Source organism: Manduca sexta, chromosome 27, assembly GCF_014839805.1.
Source record: "Manduca sexta isolate Smith_Timp_Sample1 chromosome 27, JHU_Msex_v1.0, whole genome shotgun sequence".
In the NCBI taxonomy this organism is placed as follows: Eukaryota; Metazoa; Arthropoda; class Insecta; order Lepidoptera; family Sphingidae; genus Manduca; species Manduca sexta.
In genome coordinates, this window is record NC_051141.1 from 3,526,539 (window position 1) to 3,543,606 (window position 17,068).

The 17,068-nt window shown below is 36.9% G+C and overlaps 2 protein-coding genes across 2 annotated transcripts in view; both read left to right on the plus strand.

Moving 5' to 3' along the window:
• Window positions 1–1,868, plus strand: part of LOC115444852 — a 58,102-nt gene extending 56,234 nt beyond the window's left edge. The window contains exon 11 of the mRNA XM_030170795.2: window positions 994–1,868. Within this exon, the coding sequence (XP_030026655.1) occupies window positions 994–1,121 (128 nt within the window). The 3' untranslated portion in view covers window positions 1,122–1,868. The remainder of the gene's footprint in view (window positions 1–993) is intronic.
• Window positions 1,869–4,585: 2,717 nt separating this feature from the next.
• Window positions 4,586–17,068, plus strand: part of LOC115444839 — a gene marked incomplete in the record, with an annotated part of 53,593 nt that continues 41,110 nt past the window's right edge. The window contains 3 exon segments of the mRNA XM_037443757.1: window positions 4,586–5,927; window positions 10,842–11,031; window positions 13,514–13,625. Of these exon segments, the coding sequence (XP_037299654.1) occupies window positions 5,073–5,927; window positions 10,842–11,031; window positions 13,514–13,625 (1,157 nt within the window).

Consider the following 17,068-nt stretch of genomic DNA (forward strand, 5'->3'; position numbering starts at 1 on the left):
GCCTCTCTTATATCGGGCAAACAAAAAGAAATATAGGGACCCGCGTAAAAGAACATATAGCTGACGTGAAACACCGACGCTCGACGAAGTCTGCAGTCGCTGAACACTCTGAAGGAGGCGCCAATCATTATCTGCGACTAGACAAGCCACAAATCCTCGCCAAAGAACACCGATTCCTGCCCAGGATGATTCGCGAGGCTATTGAAATTAAAAACATCCTAATTTCAATAGGGAAGATGGTTGAAGCTTGCACAAGCCTGGGATCCAGTTCTACATTTAATTAAATCGGAACCCAAAAGACCGGCTGCCAGACTTCAAGACACTGTGAACTCATTCTGCGTAGATCGGACCACCAACAGCTAAAAAAATTTAAAAAGTTGTATAATTGTAAAATTTAGGCAGATATTGTAACTTTGACTTTGCGGATGAACAACACCTCAGTCCCCCCGTGACCATGAAGGCTGCAAAGTCTTCGAAACGTCGGGAGAAAAATAAAAAACAAAAAACCGCGATAGAATCCGAAAAATTAGTTTAATTTCAATGTCTAACATTCGCGTAAATATAAGAAATCATTATGCTGTTCAATTTTATTTTTTCTAATGAGGATCTCTTTGCCAATGGAAAAGTATTTTTGAATATCTGTAAAAAAACTCCTATAAGTTAACGTGGACGAGAATTGTCACACCATTGCGCATGTTTAAAAAGGGAACTTCTTAAAGCAATAATTATGAACGATTATTGCTAGCAATGATTGATTCATCTTAATAAGGCTTAAGGTTTTGGTACGATAAATTAATATTATCGCATCTGTAGGTCAATAACATGGCGCCTAGATACAGTATCGATTGACGAGATATGATAAATATCCCTCGCCAGTTGACTTAATTATGCCGCAGATACACAGACTGATCCGGGAACGTTACACCGAGTTCTCACTAATTATCCGGGTGGATACGAATATTCTATCACCGCCTAAATTATTTTTTATGGCAGGTTTAATCGAGTTCGAGATGGAAGACCCGAACGTGCCCAGCCATGCTATCATTAAGCTCCGGAGCAAGCAGTTGGTGGAGGCACAAGTCAGCGAGTTTGACGTGCCGGCTGACGCACCTAAGAAGTGAACATCATACGCTACAATACAGGAGAGTTAACAAATTGATCTCGTTCAAAATTATTCAATGTTACATCACTGACACATAGCCACAAAGCCGATCAAATTATATTAAACTACTTGAAATATAAATCGCTGGATATTGAATAGTTGTCACTAACCCCACTATATACTGTACCCACCAGTAATTTCCTTTTCTTTTCTAATGCTGTACTCTGAAAAATAATTCATATATTTTATAGTATAATACGGTTAATTATAAGGCCGCGTTGAACGTTGTATGACTGGATGATCCAATTATAAAAGTTCTTTCATTAAGATAAATCTACATTGTTATTGTGTTGGTATTATGAAGGAATTATTACCCAGGGGTAATTACTGCTCGCGAGTAAATGCTTTAAAAATATCAAACCATGAGGGTCATGCGCATCCTACCTTTCCGCTTTTACTTTACTACTTTAATAGGACGTATATCAGATATTTTTCAATTTAATGCTTGGTCGGAGCAAAAAACATAATGCCTTCATAATAAAATAAACTAATCCATAAACATTTTAAATGAAATTTGGATTATATTATTGTTGTAATGTATAGAAATTATGTTCTGTGATGTATCCACGACTTTCCGTACCTAATGGTAAAAAATGTAATGCATTTCAATTTTCATAAGAGCATAGTACAATATTTTTTATTTAAATTATGTAATCTAACTTTGTGAGTTTGTTACCTTGTTGAAATTAAAAATCGATAAATGTCAGTCTGTGATTTAATTATGTCTGCGTTTTGATGAAATTATTTTGACAAGTATAGTCCAATATTTCAAGTTTTTTTTTTGCATAAATTTTTGAACGGAGCTCGTCGCTGATTTTTTTACATTATCAGTCTTACTTATAAAAAATTCGCAAAGCTATGCTTAGTTAAAACACAAATTTACTCGATCAGCTGTAACTCAAAACCCGCCATCTTGCCTTTTAACAAGGGTTAAACTAGGAAACCGCTGATGTTTTTGACAACTATTTAAGTAATTCTTAATCACCTCTTAACGCTAAAAAAAGTTAGCAAGTAAGACTGTTAGTCTTTGTAAAGAGCATACAGCCTAAATTCCATACAAAGTACATCCTGCAGACAGTTGTGACCAATGACGTTTTACAAATAGGCGCGTCATATACTAACAAAATTTCTCATAAAAACGGTGCACTATTTGCTATATTCACGTACCTGTACATATAATTACAAATTGGCTCGAAGAAGGAATAAAAAGATGCAGCATACATTCGTTAGAAAAGGATATATATACATCGACAGTTACGTAACAACATTAGTGCCGCACGCTCATTGGACGTTAAGTCGGGCAATTACCTTACTTTCGTCTTGCCGGTATTGAGCTCGGACAACGTATCTATGTAATAAAAACATCTTAGGTTGTGACACCAAGCTAAATTTTCTGCGCCGACTACCTGAAACAGCATGTTTATTACACAATGTCCTGTGAACACTTGCGCGTACTGGAACGGGGCGCCTGTTTAACAATTTGGTGGAGACACGATGCCCAGGTAGTACCTATATGACTTTTTTTAATTTATTTATTTTCCACATGTGATGATGATATACAGCATGTGATGATCATCAGCAAAATATAAATTATTCTAACGACAGGGTTGGTATAGTAAAGGACATTTGGGTCTTCAGAAATTTCACTTAAAAAAGAGTGAAGACTATAATTTTACATCCATGGCATAGTTATGTAAAATATTTTTATTATAGTAAAACAGGTAGCATGGCGACGGACCTTCGCGCGTCGTGTCTAGCTATCGCACGCTTAAATTGCGGGCTGGGATGTCCTGTGTTTGATTCCCATCCAGTGATTGTAGATTCAGACCACGTTTCTAAAACATACCTTTTTTTTTGGTTTCGCGGTGATAGTTCCTTATTACTACCGCCTTCGTGGGGGGCGACTGAGCGGTTATGCTGGGGTAACCGTGCCTTACGGCCCGGCGTTGAGCCGCCCGGATTTGATGACGACCTTCGGGCGACCGCCGGGCCGAGTCCCTAACCCTATGTATAGCTAACCTATGCACGGCCTACCAGCTAAAACTCCGCGGTGGCCCTCTTCGGCGCATTCGGGACGGCTGCAGGCTTCCTCTAACGTTGAAGTGTCTAAGTCTACGACCGCAGCCGCCCCTGCGCGGTGCCGCCTTGCGGGCCGTATCCTATAGGGGGGACGGGGGGGGGGGCTCAGTAGCCCCCGCTCACCGAAGGACGCCCTAGGCGTCTACGGCAGCGTGAGGCTTGGCCTCACGCTGCCGTAGACGCCTAGGGCTCTGTCTCGGTTGACCCCCGGGATGGACGGCAGTGTGTTGTTGGCTACACACTGCCGTCCATCCCGTGGGTCAACCGAGACATGTGCAAGAGATACACAGAAATGCACTAGGGCGGACAGCCCCCTGCTGCCCGCCGACGACCCCCTTCGTGGCCCCTATTAGTCGCCTCTTACGACAGGCAGGGGATACCGTGGTGGAATTCTCCAAACGCCCCCATTCCACAGGGCGGGAGACGCCGGTCAGTCGTCGACCCGGCGCCTCCTACGTCTCCTCTGACGGCGGGAGGGATCCTCCCTCTCTCGATCCCTCTCGGCACTCTCCCTCTGCGAGAGGACCACCTCGCAGAAGTGGGCCACCGCACGCCAGGCCTTCCGACTGCCGACCATGGAAGCGACCACAGCCGACAGCGAAAGATCTCCTCCGACGACTGAAACGAGAGCGCTGCGCTCCTCCTCCCAGGCTGGGCAGGACTCCAACGTATGTTGGGCCGTATCCCGCGGGCAGTTGTCACAATGGTGACACACGGCGCTTACCTCCGTACCTACTATTTGACACAGGTACTCACCAAAGCAACCATGCCCGGTGAGCACCTACGTCAGGCGAATGTCGCCGCGCCGTGGCGCCTGTCCAGCCACTGTGCAAAGACAGGACGCATTCTAAAACATACCTACGTGAAAAGCATATTACCTATTTCATTTCTGATGTACCGATGTGATGTACTAAAATAAAATTATGTTTCCTATTTTAATACTACAATTTTTTGTATATTTATACCCAATTATTTTTTCATTTACTGTACATATTTTATTATATTATTTGCTCAATAAAACATAATGTAATTCAAATTAGGTCATTAGAAATTAGTGTGATACAATAAATCAGATAAATTGCTTCCAAAGTGTATCGATAGTATAGTATAACAATCGTAAAATTATCTTATTAGTTCATTATCAACATACATGTAAAGTAATGAAATTCATTAACTGAACTGAACACATTTTATCATGCGAGCCAGTCGCACACCGTAATTGTTTGTATAATAAATATTTACCGGCGTCGTGTGCTGATAACTGAGCAACATAATGGAAAATTAAAGGAATTTTCACTGTAAAACAGCTAGATGGCGACACTATATCTCATCGATTTACGTACTGCATTCAATACACATGGAATACACAGATAAAATGAAAAAGTTATAGATACGCGATACGATATCAAAGATTATCTCGAGCGTCGAGATAATAGTTTAAGTGATATTGGTGCTAAAAGAAACTACATACTTATAAAACAATCAGACATAAGACTTGGCCAAGCATGTTTACTTTAAATTACGCCGTCTTTAGTGTTGTGTCATCGTACAGTGTGCTTGGGGCCACGGAACTCATTAACAATAAAAATATTATACCGATAAATTGAGACCTAAACGCGATAACCTAATATATTCGAAAGTTGTGTTATTAGTATATCATTTTCTGGCCCAATATTGCTAGTTATCGGCTCTCTTCAACCGTACCTTTAAACGATATTACAAGTGTGATGAGTTAATAGTTGATAAAATACAGTGCTGAATAGAGGGCTTGAGTGACATTGTGGTGATTTGTGTTACAAACATTTTGCAAGTGTTAATTTACTTATTAATTATGGAGAAGTTGAAACAAAAATCCAAAAAAGACAAATCAGCAAAAAATGCTGATAAAGATAAGTCCACTTTATTTATTTCCGATGTCAAAAGTCTTAAGGAGAATCTTAAAATACGAGAAATCCTGAGAACTGTTAAAATGAACAGCAGTATGAGACTAAAGGCGCCTAGAGGAAGTAAAGTGATGCAAAACAAAGATTTCAATGACAATGATGAATTATTTGATGAAACGACGAGTAACGTCAGCCAAGACTCAATTGAATCGCCGAGTGCTTTAAATCCTGTCATGGTACGGAACTGTTACGGCGACGTAAACGATCATAGCCCTGGTAATGACGCCTCTGGTGATGTTCACGAAAATAATAAACCTAACAACGAAGTACATAATAACGATCGCGATGAAATCTCAACACCACTCAATGATTCTTTTTTACACAAAAATCAAATACATAAATCAAATAGTCTGGCTGATTGTTTAAATACGGATTCCGAGAGTATAAAAAGCAATCCTGTTACACCAGTTACTCCACAATCCCCTACACTAAATGCAAAAGTCCCGCAACGGCATCGGAAACTGTCTCTCGACCAAACAATGTTGTCAAGAAGCCAAAGTTTGTCGCAATCCAGTGTAGACCTTCATTCAGTAGGAAAGTCTCCCTTGGAACGAAAATCGTCATTTTTTCGAAAGAAAATGGATAGCTTTTTAAAGAATACCACAGAAATCTTTAAAAGGCAGTCGTTCCAGTCAAAATCTCCAAGCATTGATCGAAGGGGATCAATGTCTGTGTCCCTTCAATCTTTGAATGGAAGAGCTTTGTATAACGGAGACATCAGTGAGGAAACAATAGACACGCATGTAAGTAACACCTATTGAGTTAATATAAAGAAGCCTTTTATAGCAAAGGGAGCAAATGAACACGTGGGTCATCTGATGGTGCGAGATCATCAGTGCCAATTAACTTTCACTATACCAGAGGAATCTTCGACGTGTTGCCAGTCTTTGAGCAAGGAATTTGCTCTCTCTTTAAAGGTCCGCTATATCAGTCTGGAAATATACCAAGGAAAATATAGTTCTAAAACGCACGCCGCAATAATCCTAGCAGAGGAATGACGAACGAATTGCACGCGTGCCAGTTGTGGCCATTGGAATGTGAGAAATAATTCTATATGAATAAAATGTTCGGACCAGTTAAATAAAAAAACATATATTTTTGGTTTTAGTTAACTGAATCATTATTTAATCGCTTGTAGTCTTCTAAACATCATTATAAATGCAGTGCTTTTGCTAACAAAAGTATAGTTGTTAGTTTAGGAAGGTCGTCGATAAATGCTCTAGATAGCACCTCATTGTTTGTTTTTCATAAATGATGACATTTTAACAAAAAACTTCCGCTATCCCAGTCCTTGCATAATGTCTATTGTAACGTTAAGGAACGCTTTGTGTTGAGGAGGGAATAGGTACCATTGTAAAGCGTATGGTATGATAATGATATTTGAGTACCTAGGTATTTTAATCCAAACAATTATTAGCATCATTCCTAATGTCATGCAGTAAAAAATGCAAAGATGCTACGTCTTCACCAAAAATATTAAAAAATAATAACACTGACGATGTACTTTACCTTGTAACTAATTAGGTCGCTTAGGGCATATTAGTAGCAGTTATAGCATGAAAAATTGTTTTTTTTGAATAGCCAGGAACACCAGTAAAATAAAAAAAAAAAATTGGACCTTGTCATAATCCCAATATATTGCATTCGGAAAAGCTTGCAGCGGAATTGTTTGTGCCGATAGTATTTTTAAATTGTAAGGGCACAGCTTACAGCGGTGTTACTAGCTCGAATCGAAGCTATGGAATGCATGTTATTCAGTATTATCATTTACGAAATGCAGTATTTGATCTGACTGTCATTATGTATTTAATTGTATCTGCTCTCATTACACTGAAATAAAACCTATGAAGAGGAAATGGTCTTTGTGCAACCAGCAACAATAATTCCTCAGGGAGTCCAAACCATTCCAAACCACAACAACTTTAGATAAACTCAGACACAATGCTACGTACTGAACTTTGAAACAAAACCAATAGATATCTACTGGCTTCAAGATCATAGCAATATCCTGTCACTAGACCAAGGTCGTTATTTTGTAAAATAAAAATATTTTGTACTGAATTCGTTCCGTAAATCAGAAAACCTTAGCTGGTGGTAAGATACTTTTTGTATCCGACCGAATATTGACTACAGTACATAAAGTGTTAAAACTCGCCGCAGTGACACACGTAAGTGTGCCGCATTCCGACATCAGTTACACAAGTATATCAATCATCTCTCGTCAGTTGACATTCTATAATATGGACCACACTCTGTCGTGTCCGTAAAAAAATAACCTCCCAGTAGAAGAATATACTTACCTACTTCAATACAGATGTGCTCCTAGTCCCAGAGGCAAACCACTCAAATGGGTTAGCCCGTGTTCTACTAATAACTGCCTCATTGGTGACACACGACTTACCCTTCGTGTCGACTATTCGACTCAGGTAACTCGCCAAAACATCCATGGGTGAATCTTTGTGTCAGCCAGAACGTCAGTACATTATGGCGCTTCTGCATCGAATAAAATAGAATGCAGAGCGCATTATCGCGATAGCTCACAGCGCCGCGTACCAAGCTTCCCGCCTGACACGCAACTCTTACATACTCTAATATTTAAATCTAAACAAGCTGGATATGTTTAGTACAGAGACTTGGTCTAAAAGCACTCAAAAAATATAATAATAACTAGAACCAATTAGACGCATTTGCATATATACCTAGACTTTTGCATGTTTTGGACATTTTTGAAAATTTTGGATATAATACCTTAAATTATGGAATGGTATTCAATTTCGCAATATTGAGAGATATTAAATAAGGCACTAATTTCTTTCAAAACATCTACTCATTAAAATCATTCCAATGAGTCCAAACACTATATTTGCTGTAATTTATGAAAGTGTTGACTATGTCCCAGAATACTTAATATTGGAGCTTCAAGTGAAGGTTGCCACGTATAGAAAATACCACCGAAGTAGCAGTACACCATATTTCAAATCACTCGGACCTGTGAAAATAGGAAATGAGCAGATTTTCATAAACGAAGGCCCTATACCGTCTTTGGGGGCCTTTTTTTTGCAATTACTGGCGTTTTGTTCGAAGGATAGCTTTAGTAGCGGTATAGTTAAAAGAGTTAAAGATGCTATATTTACCTATTCGGCTATGAAAACTGTCAATCGAATAGAACGGCCATAATTGCACAAAGCCGTATATTATACTTACGTGGACGGAACTTATAGATATTTTTGTTTTGTTATTCTAGATCATATCAGATTACTAATAAAAAAGGCATCAAAGTCGGTCCAATCGTTGTGATCAATTCAATAATGTCACAGACATACAAATACACGAACATACAGCTGTACATCTTAAACTCATAACACCTATCTTCTAGTGTCGAGGGTATAAAAAATTATTAACCCAGTTAATATTTTTTTTTGTTTGGAAATAATATATCTTTTTTATACAATTATTAATTAGGTATTATGAGAACTATTGAAAATATTTAAAGCACTATATCATTTGTCAGGACTGCGCGACGTGATCTCTGCTTGTCTCTGTAGAATACAGGCGTGATGCTGTGTATAATTATAATATAGATATTGCGTAATCATAAAATATGATATACAATATAATTAAAAAATATAACACACTGGTCAAAATATATTTACAAATTTTAAGTAAGTACTGTTATAGAATACAGAAGCAATTTTATGAAAATACATGTCTTAAAATGATTAAAATATTACTACGAAAGTTACCTTTTTTATTATTACACGATAACAGTAATTTTAACGTATTTTGATGTGATTTTCGTGTAATTTATAGTTTTGTTATAATTTTCGTTTAATTTGTAGCGAGCTTTGCCGTCAATAGATGTCGCCAGGATAGAATTAGCTCGTGATATGGTTTGGTCGACGAAGCGATACTATAGAGCCAGCCTTCGCAAATACATATACCCTTTTAAAAATTGCATTTTTGGTTTACACTTTTGTATACCATATGTAATTAGTCGCGAAAGGAGCGACTAAATTTTTGAACGCTCTAAAGCACTATTGTGTGGCGAGCGTACGTAAGGTAACTAAAATACCAATATCTGACCGCCTTACTAATTAAAATACTTGTGTTCTTTTATGATATTATGATAACGTTTCCCGTAACGTAAGGTTCTTTAACCTTAGCAAAATAATGTTTTATATTGGCTACTTTATCGGCCCTTATAAGTCGCTCAATACACCAAGACAAAACACTAAATAACTTATACATACAGATGTAAAAAACACAACATTGATTAGCAAGACCGTAAGTATGAAACTAGCCACACAGGCACTTGACAATATGATTCTCTTGTTAGTATTGACTTGATCCTACAGAGTACTCACACTCTCTCGTCGATCCGGGCGTGTGGTCGGTGATCGGTTATAGGCGTATCGAGATTATAGAGAGTGGTGAAGGAGCTAACTACTGCCGCCAATTTTCAAAGCTACGTGTTAAATGTTTTACATCATTGTGAGAAATGCTTTGCATTCACAATGATTTTCTGTGTGAAATTCACTGCCAACAGTGTTTTTGGCATCAAAGTCAGGTCTCATCAAAACTTATGACCGGTTATACATACTTATATACTTTCGCTGCTTCGTTTCACTTACATGTTAGAAGTGGTATGCGTAACTTTGTATGTGTATATGACTGTATATGTAGGTATATACTTTGTATACATATACGTATGTACGGATACTGTAAGGGGGATTTTTGTTTGAAAGGTATACGGCCATAAGTTATTAATTTTTAGTTATAATAATTTTTGTGATGTCTTTGGTGTGTGTTCATATTGCGAGCCTTTTTAAAGTGACGAAAAACTGATTCTTTATGAATTCTTTCAAGATCCGGGACTGCTGGTACGTTCCGTCACAAAGCAGCTAACACCTGTTCTGTGGACTGTAAATAATCCTTCTCAATATAGAAATTACAGAGTTCTTAATTAACCTTTAGTGCTGTAACCTTACGACACATGTCTGCAATGCCTTTCATAAGTCCTAAGATTAATTATAATTAAAGAATGTTTTTCAACCGTCAGATAAAATCTATCGGACCATTAACGATTGTGTCGTAATATGTTGGTTTGCAAATTATTGGTGTAGGTTTATTCAGTCATGGCCCTGCAACGTCGACTATGAATTCTGACACGGCAAAACTTAATTCCAGTACAGTGCGTTATCAATTATTTTTTTTTTTTGTTATATACCCGCCCACTTTGATTTTTTCCTCGACAATGACAGTGTCATTAGCGCTATTACTTTCTTTCCTCAGTGAATTGTAATGGAATTCCTCGGTAAGAAGCGATTGACTTGTACGCCTAGCATATTATATGATGGACAATGGTGACTTATTAGATGTGAGGTCAGCTGACAGCGCACTTTAAAAAACATTACGCACTGGTCAATGTTATAAAAAAATTAATAATGAAACACTTTCAAAATTTATTTATATATTTTTTTTTTACAATGCCAAAGATACAGTCGGAATTAATGCCATGGGTATTATTTGTTCCCAGTAGTACAGAGTATATATTGACTTCCTCGGTTGCAAAGTTTTATTATGTTTCTTTGTTTATATATTCTAAATATTCAATGTATTTTACCAGGATAAAAATTGTTTCCCGCTTACATTTACAGGGAGAAGTTCAAGGCAGCGCAACGAGCCTGCAGTCCTCTTTGACGGCGGAACGCAGCGCGTCAAGCCTATCCGTCGGTCAGAGTGACCGTCTGGCCAGGGATGTCCAGTTTGGTAGTGACAGTATCGGCAGCAGCCCAGCCCTCGTAGCGAGCCAGCCTCTCATTGACGTCTCATCTAACAGTGTCAACAGTAAGTTTTGGTTTATCCTGATTGATCTCTGTATTAATTTCAATAATATTTTGAATTGAAGTTCACCTACAAATGATCCCTTGCGCTCGTACACCAAAAACGATTCCTGTTTTGTCTAGATTATGATATTATCTATGCACTTACTTTCCCAACTTGCACTCTTAATTGGCAAATAACTTAAAAAATCTAAATCAACTTAATAATGTTATGTATGACAAGATATAAAATATATAACAAATAAATGTTATTTTGAGGTCTTAGTATTCAATTGAACCCTTCTCACTTATTTTATTTATAGCGAAGCTCCAATCAGAATATTTTGCAAATTTGATGTAATCATCATGATACGGTAGAATATACGTCAATGTGATACGTGCGCTTAACTTTGTATTTTAACCGCAATATCGGCCTATTCATTTAGGAGCTGTGAAGCCACAGACAGTTATAGGGACACTCAAATAAACACCTTACTCTAATAACATTCCTGTTTTTATGTTGGAGTTAAAAACGAACCTTCATTATTTATAACAATTACTTTAGAACTTAACTTGCAACGGGAACAAATTGACCGAGTCTTTTAGGCAAGCTCGTAAAAAACTCAAATCAAAGTCAAAGGATGAATGAAGGCAAAACGAAAACAACATTTTTCAATAACGCCCGAAGGGTAATAAAAGTGATTTTCGTGAACTATAAAGGTCCAAAGCTCGTGTTAGTCAAAAATTAACTTCACGTTTCAACAAACACTGATGAAAATCGTTTGTTCAGAGTGCAATATGGAGTGGAGCAAAGGTGCAAATCTTTATTGGCGGATGTTTGGATGCCTCTTTGAACGTAGACTCAAAAACACACGCATATGCAATATAAGATAAGGCGAGTTTCGAACGATACATTATACAAGCCCAGTTGCTGGCGGTAGAATGTATTTTATATCAGCCCGGATGGCGACTATCGTGTCAAAACTCGCCAAAGTGGCCCCCGTAAGTGTTGCGTTCCGGATCAGCGTGTTTATATCCGGTTCCAGCAGACCGGCATGATTGTGTCGACTGCCGAGGGGTATTCATCTCTCGTCAATCGACATTCTATTGGACCCATCACATTACCGTGCCCATAAAAAAAATTACAATTCCTTGCTATTTGACTTTCCTTAAGGCGATACCTCAAGGTCCATTTTCGTACATTTTGATTTGATTTGAAAATTTAATATGACGAAATTTTAAAGGCAGAAATATCCATGATTATTAATTATTTTTACGTTTTTCTTTCAACTGCGAGAACTAATCACTAACTAGACGTGAATTTAAATTCTTTACTTGCCAATACTTGTTTAGTTACCCAGATTAAAGGTGAAACAAAATGTATGAAAATGGACTTTGAGGTATCGCCTTAATTAGTTTAAAATTGGTTTAAGTATCGCTTAATAGTTTTGATTCTTTAATGTGGAAAATTGTCGTCGCCTTGTACAAAATGTTTATTGCTTACAAGTTTCACATTGCCTTGTGGAGCTGAATAGTGTTATCATTAACAAACTACACTAAAAACCCTTGCTAATACTTTTCATGTGGTTATTAAGACTGTAAGTCAAACAATGCTGTTACAACTAATTATTGCAACTACGATAGTAAAAATCGCAACTGTTTTATGAAATCTCAAATTATTTTTGGTTGAGTGAAACGATTTTATCCGCTACACTGCCAAATGACTAGCGGGATGGATAACACCTAAACTGTTCAGTAAACTTATCTGATTTAATGGATATTAAATTAGCGGCCAAGTTTAGGCGGCTATGCAAAATGCATCGTACTTTGGGGCCTTCATATACTCGGTAGATTTTAGTATCGTCTCATACAATTACATTATAATCGTATTGGAGTAATAACTGGTTTTCATTATAACTTTGATGGCATGGCTTTGGATAGTAAAATTGTTTGTAACTCGATATCGGCGATTACATATTGACGAAACTTTTCAACCTATCGACTTTCAAGGATACGCAGTATAAAACCTAAACCAAAAAACATATAAGGGAACAGGCCAACTTGACTTAATAAAAGAATATTCAACATGTTATTGCATAAAATATTTATCAATTTTATAATGATAAATGATATTTAATGTAACTAAACTTTTGTTTAGTCGAAGTCTTATTCGAATAAACAAAATTACGTATGTTTATTCGAATAAGACTTCGACTATTATGATCAAAACTATACAAAGATAAAGTTATAATATCTTTTACGATTCAAACACACTCACACCTTTTATCTCTAATGGGGTAGGCAGGGGCGCAACATGATCTTACTTTTCGCACACAGAGGCGAGCCTATCGCCATATCGGGCATAAATTCCAGGCTGGCACTGAGTAAAATGTCCCGAAACTTTTTCCCGACCTAGAAATCGATCCCAAAACCTTATTTCAGTCTTACCATAATACAACTATGCCATCGAGGCAGTTTTACAATTAAAAAAACTCGAACACTTCCAGGTCTGAACGAAGCATTGGTGCAAGACGCAATGTTGAACCGGGCGATCTCGATGAGTTCTGGACTTGACTCAGCACAAGGGAAAGCTCGACGGAAAGCCTCTAGATCTAACAGGTAAGATCCTCTAGTTTTGCAAACATCAAGTACGTATATAATTTGCGATACTACATATAGTCTGGTACATTTGTTTGTGACGCTTGATGCTCGCTGGCTCTTGATGCGCAAAGCGAATTTGTCAAGTCAAGCTCTTGACCCCGCCATTAATATGATGAGTACATTGCAGTAGGCATTACGCTTTCTAAGTGCAAATTGTGTTGTGACTATTTAAAAATAGTTATATCTTCACCAGTAGAGTGGCTTCCCTTTCGTTATTTATGTAAAATCTAATTATCATAAGAACGATTTGTAGACCGCATTTATGCATATTATACCTAAGTAATTATTTGTTATGTCGGGTAACCTTTCGGAATTTTGCCCTTCGTCACTGGTAGGCAGATATTATAACAATGAGATTTCCCAAAATATGCATATACATATGCAGATTGCATCAAAGCATTCATAAACTACATTCATCTCATCATTAAAGGAGAAACAAACATTATAAATGCAACGTCTCTGCAAATATCTCGCTAATGAATAAGCCGGCAGAAGTTAATATTGGGTATAATTCCGGAAAGCAAGCAGTGCGCCCGGAATCTTTGGATTTATCTGCAAATTAATCCGCCGGCAACAAATAACTCCTTCAAAACTCCTGCTTCTTGAACCACTAAGCTCGCATCCTTGATCTTTAAGTATTTGCAACAGCTTTGCAGGTGCAGATTATATACATTGAACTCTCGATAAGTACCTAAGGAAAACATAAATGCCTTTGAATGAACCAATGAATGAATGATATAAATGAGCTGCTCTCAATCCAACCAAATTATAATTAGATAGTACTGCACGGCTTTAAAGCGTCTGAAAACACCAACGTTAGTTTCTTATCGGTTCCTTTTCGTTGCAAGCTTTCAAAGTATGACTTTAGAGCAGCATTCAGTCAGAATCTAGTTGGTGTTTATTTTAATTATTTAGACAAATTTTATAGGTTCTTTAAATGACAAAAAATCTTCTAAATAAATCTTACTGTAGCAAAAGTTTACTGGTGGCTATTACTGGAATGCCTTTATATACAAAACAATGATATAAGTACCAAATATGTATATGATATACCAGTACCAATCCAATGCAACAGAACCATCTCAAGAATACGCCACGCTTGCACAATTTTAAAAATTCTCGTTAATCCTAGCCTGAGGTCACAACACTACATTCAGTGTTCCGTACCAAACGTAGAAAGAGTTTTCATTCGTCGCAATTCATGTTTGTGTAAAAATATCAAATACATTTTCCTTTGCCACTACCTGGAGTGAAATTATAAAATGTCGTTTGACCTTTAGAAAGCTTCAAATAAAACATTCCTTTACCATTCGCATGTGGTTTTACCGCGATATTACAACAAACATTGCTTCCTAGAAGAGAAATGTTTAAATGCATAAAGAATAATATCAAAGGGCATATTTGCAAGACTTGTGGATTTATGTAAGTTAAATTAAAAGTTAAAGTAGGTTTGTGACAATTTAATTTTGTTTGTTTATTGTGCTTTTTTGGTTTAAGGCTGCAGTCATGGTATTTCGTTACCGTAGCTACATAGCCACAAGATTAAAAATGTGGAAAGATAATTGCTTACGCCATAAAGGATGTATCCCTTATCTTTCGGGGTTGAGTGGTGTTCAGCCGGCACTCGAGTTGAGCCGCACGCTTCGGGCTTCATTTTAATTTTAAAATTTGCCTGCTCGAGTCTATAGAATACGAAGGTCATGTGTTATTTATATTACAAAAATAATTATTTTAAGTTCATTTTTTTTCTTCTGGCTACTTTCAATTATTGACGAACTATTGATACTCATAACAAAAATCCTTACATTCGCTTAGGTAATAAATATGTAACTTATTTATACTCTCGCTTTATGTCCTCAAGGTTAGGAAGGGGTGCGACCAGACACCACTCTTTATTATATTCATCTCACGCGATACTGCGTAGGTTTTGTTGATCAGTACGGCAATAAACGTATAAAACAAACTTCGTAATTTGGCATAACGGTATACAATGTAAAAGTATTATAATTCCACTTACTGGCTTAACAGATGGATACACACAAAATAGCAATAATACATTTATTGGTTACGTCTAGCAATGGTGAACAAAACATGGCGCATAACGAGAATAGACCTTACACTGTAATCATATCACAATGATTTTTCAAGCTCCTACTGTCTTTCTAGTTTCTAAATTATTTTATTTACGTATTAAATTGTTCGAATAGATGCGGTTTATAATGATTAATATTTGCAACTTAACATAAGTTTTATAAGTGTAGAATGGGATTTAGCGCATGACGAAAGTCAAGTTGTGTTTTCACATCTAGCGTCCCTCCAACTCAATCAAATTAAATGGGCAAACGCTAAAATGAAAGAGCTCGATTGTTCTTAATCAAAACTGAAGCTGCACCTCTATTAGAAAGAAATCTATGAAAACAGAAGACATGTGTAGGACGAAATAACGTTTAAGTATAACTTGAGGAGAGATAGTTGGATGATTTTCAATTCTTGATGACAAATACGTGTATAACTTAAAAAAAGCAAATCAGTTGGATAGAACGGCTAGTGTGACTTGTAAAAGATTTCATGTTTTTAATACATTATAATTACAACGCATATGTACCAATTAGCTAATGTTTATTTAATAAACGTAATTGGAAACACGTTATGATTTACCGTCAAAGGGACTGTAATATATTACCTGTGCGTTATTGATTAGCATCGTAATACAATCTGATACAATTAGTCAGTCTGTTGTACCGTAAGTAATTTCCTTTGCAATAACTACTGCGAAAACGTTTATACGCTCCTCTAATGATTTGATCGGAGAATATATTTAACGTTGTCTTTTCCTTGTTTATTTTGATACTTATTTGAAATTTAAAGCGTAAATATTGTTGTAAAAGATGGCACTTTTGTCGGTATAAAAACTCAGTTTCGTCACGAGCCGACTTGTGATGGTTAAATTTATTTTTCTAGAATGAAAATTGAGCTTGAGATGATAGCAGACCTATTCGCCACTACGAAAATTAGTCAACTACGAATATAACTAATGCACTTCTGCCTATCTCATACAGGGCAACAAGTGTTGTTTCTTAGAAAAATATCTTATGTCATTAACATAAAATCCATATTACAAGATCGTCGATCGAAGCCATACTGGTCGTAAATACTCATAAGAAAATGATAAATCATTAACCCAACCCCTAAAGGTTCTCCAAATACGCTATTCTTAGCACGTTTCGGCTCAATAACTAACTTATTGCGCCTCTACGTAATACGCTAATGTAAGTGTAAAGAGGCATTAGAAAATTTAAAATATCGTCATACAACTACAGCCTATGTTTCGATAAAGTTTTGTTAACACAGACGTACAATGGACGTTTGTAGGTACTTCAGTGACAGTCCCGCTGTGTAAT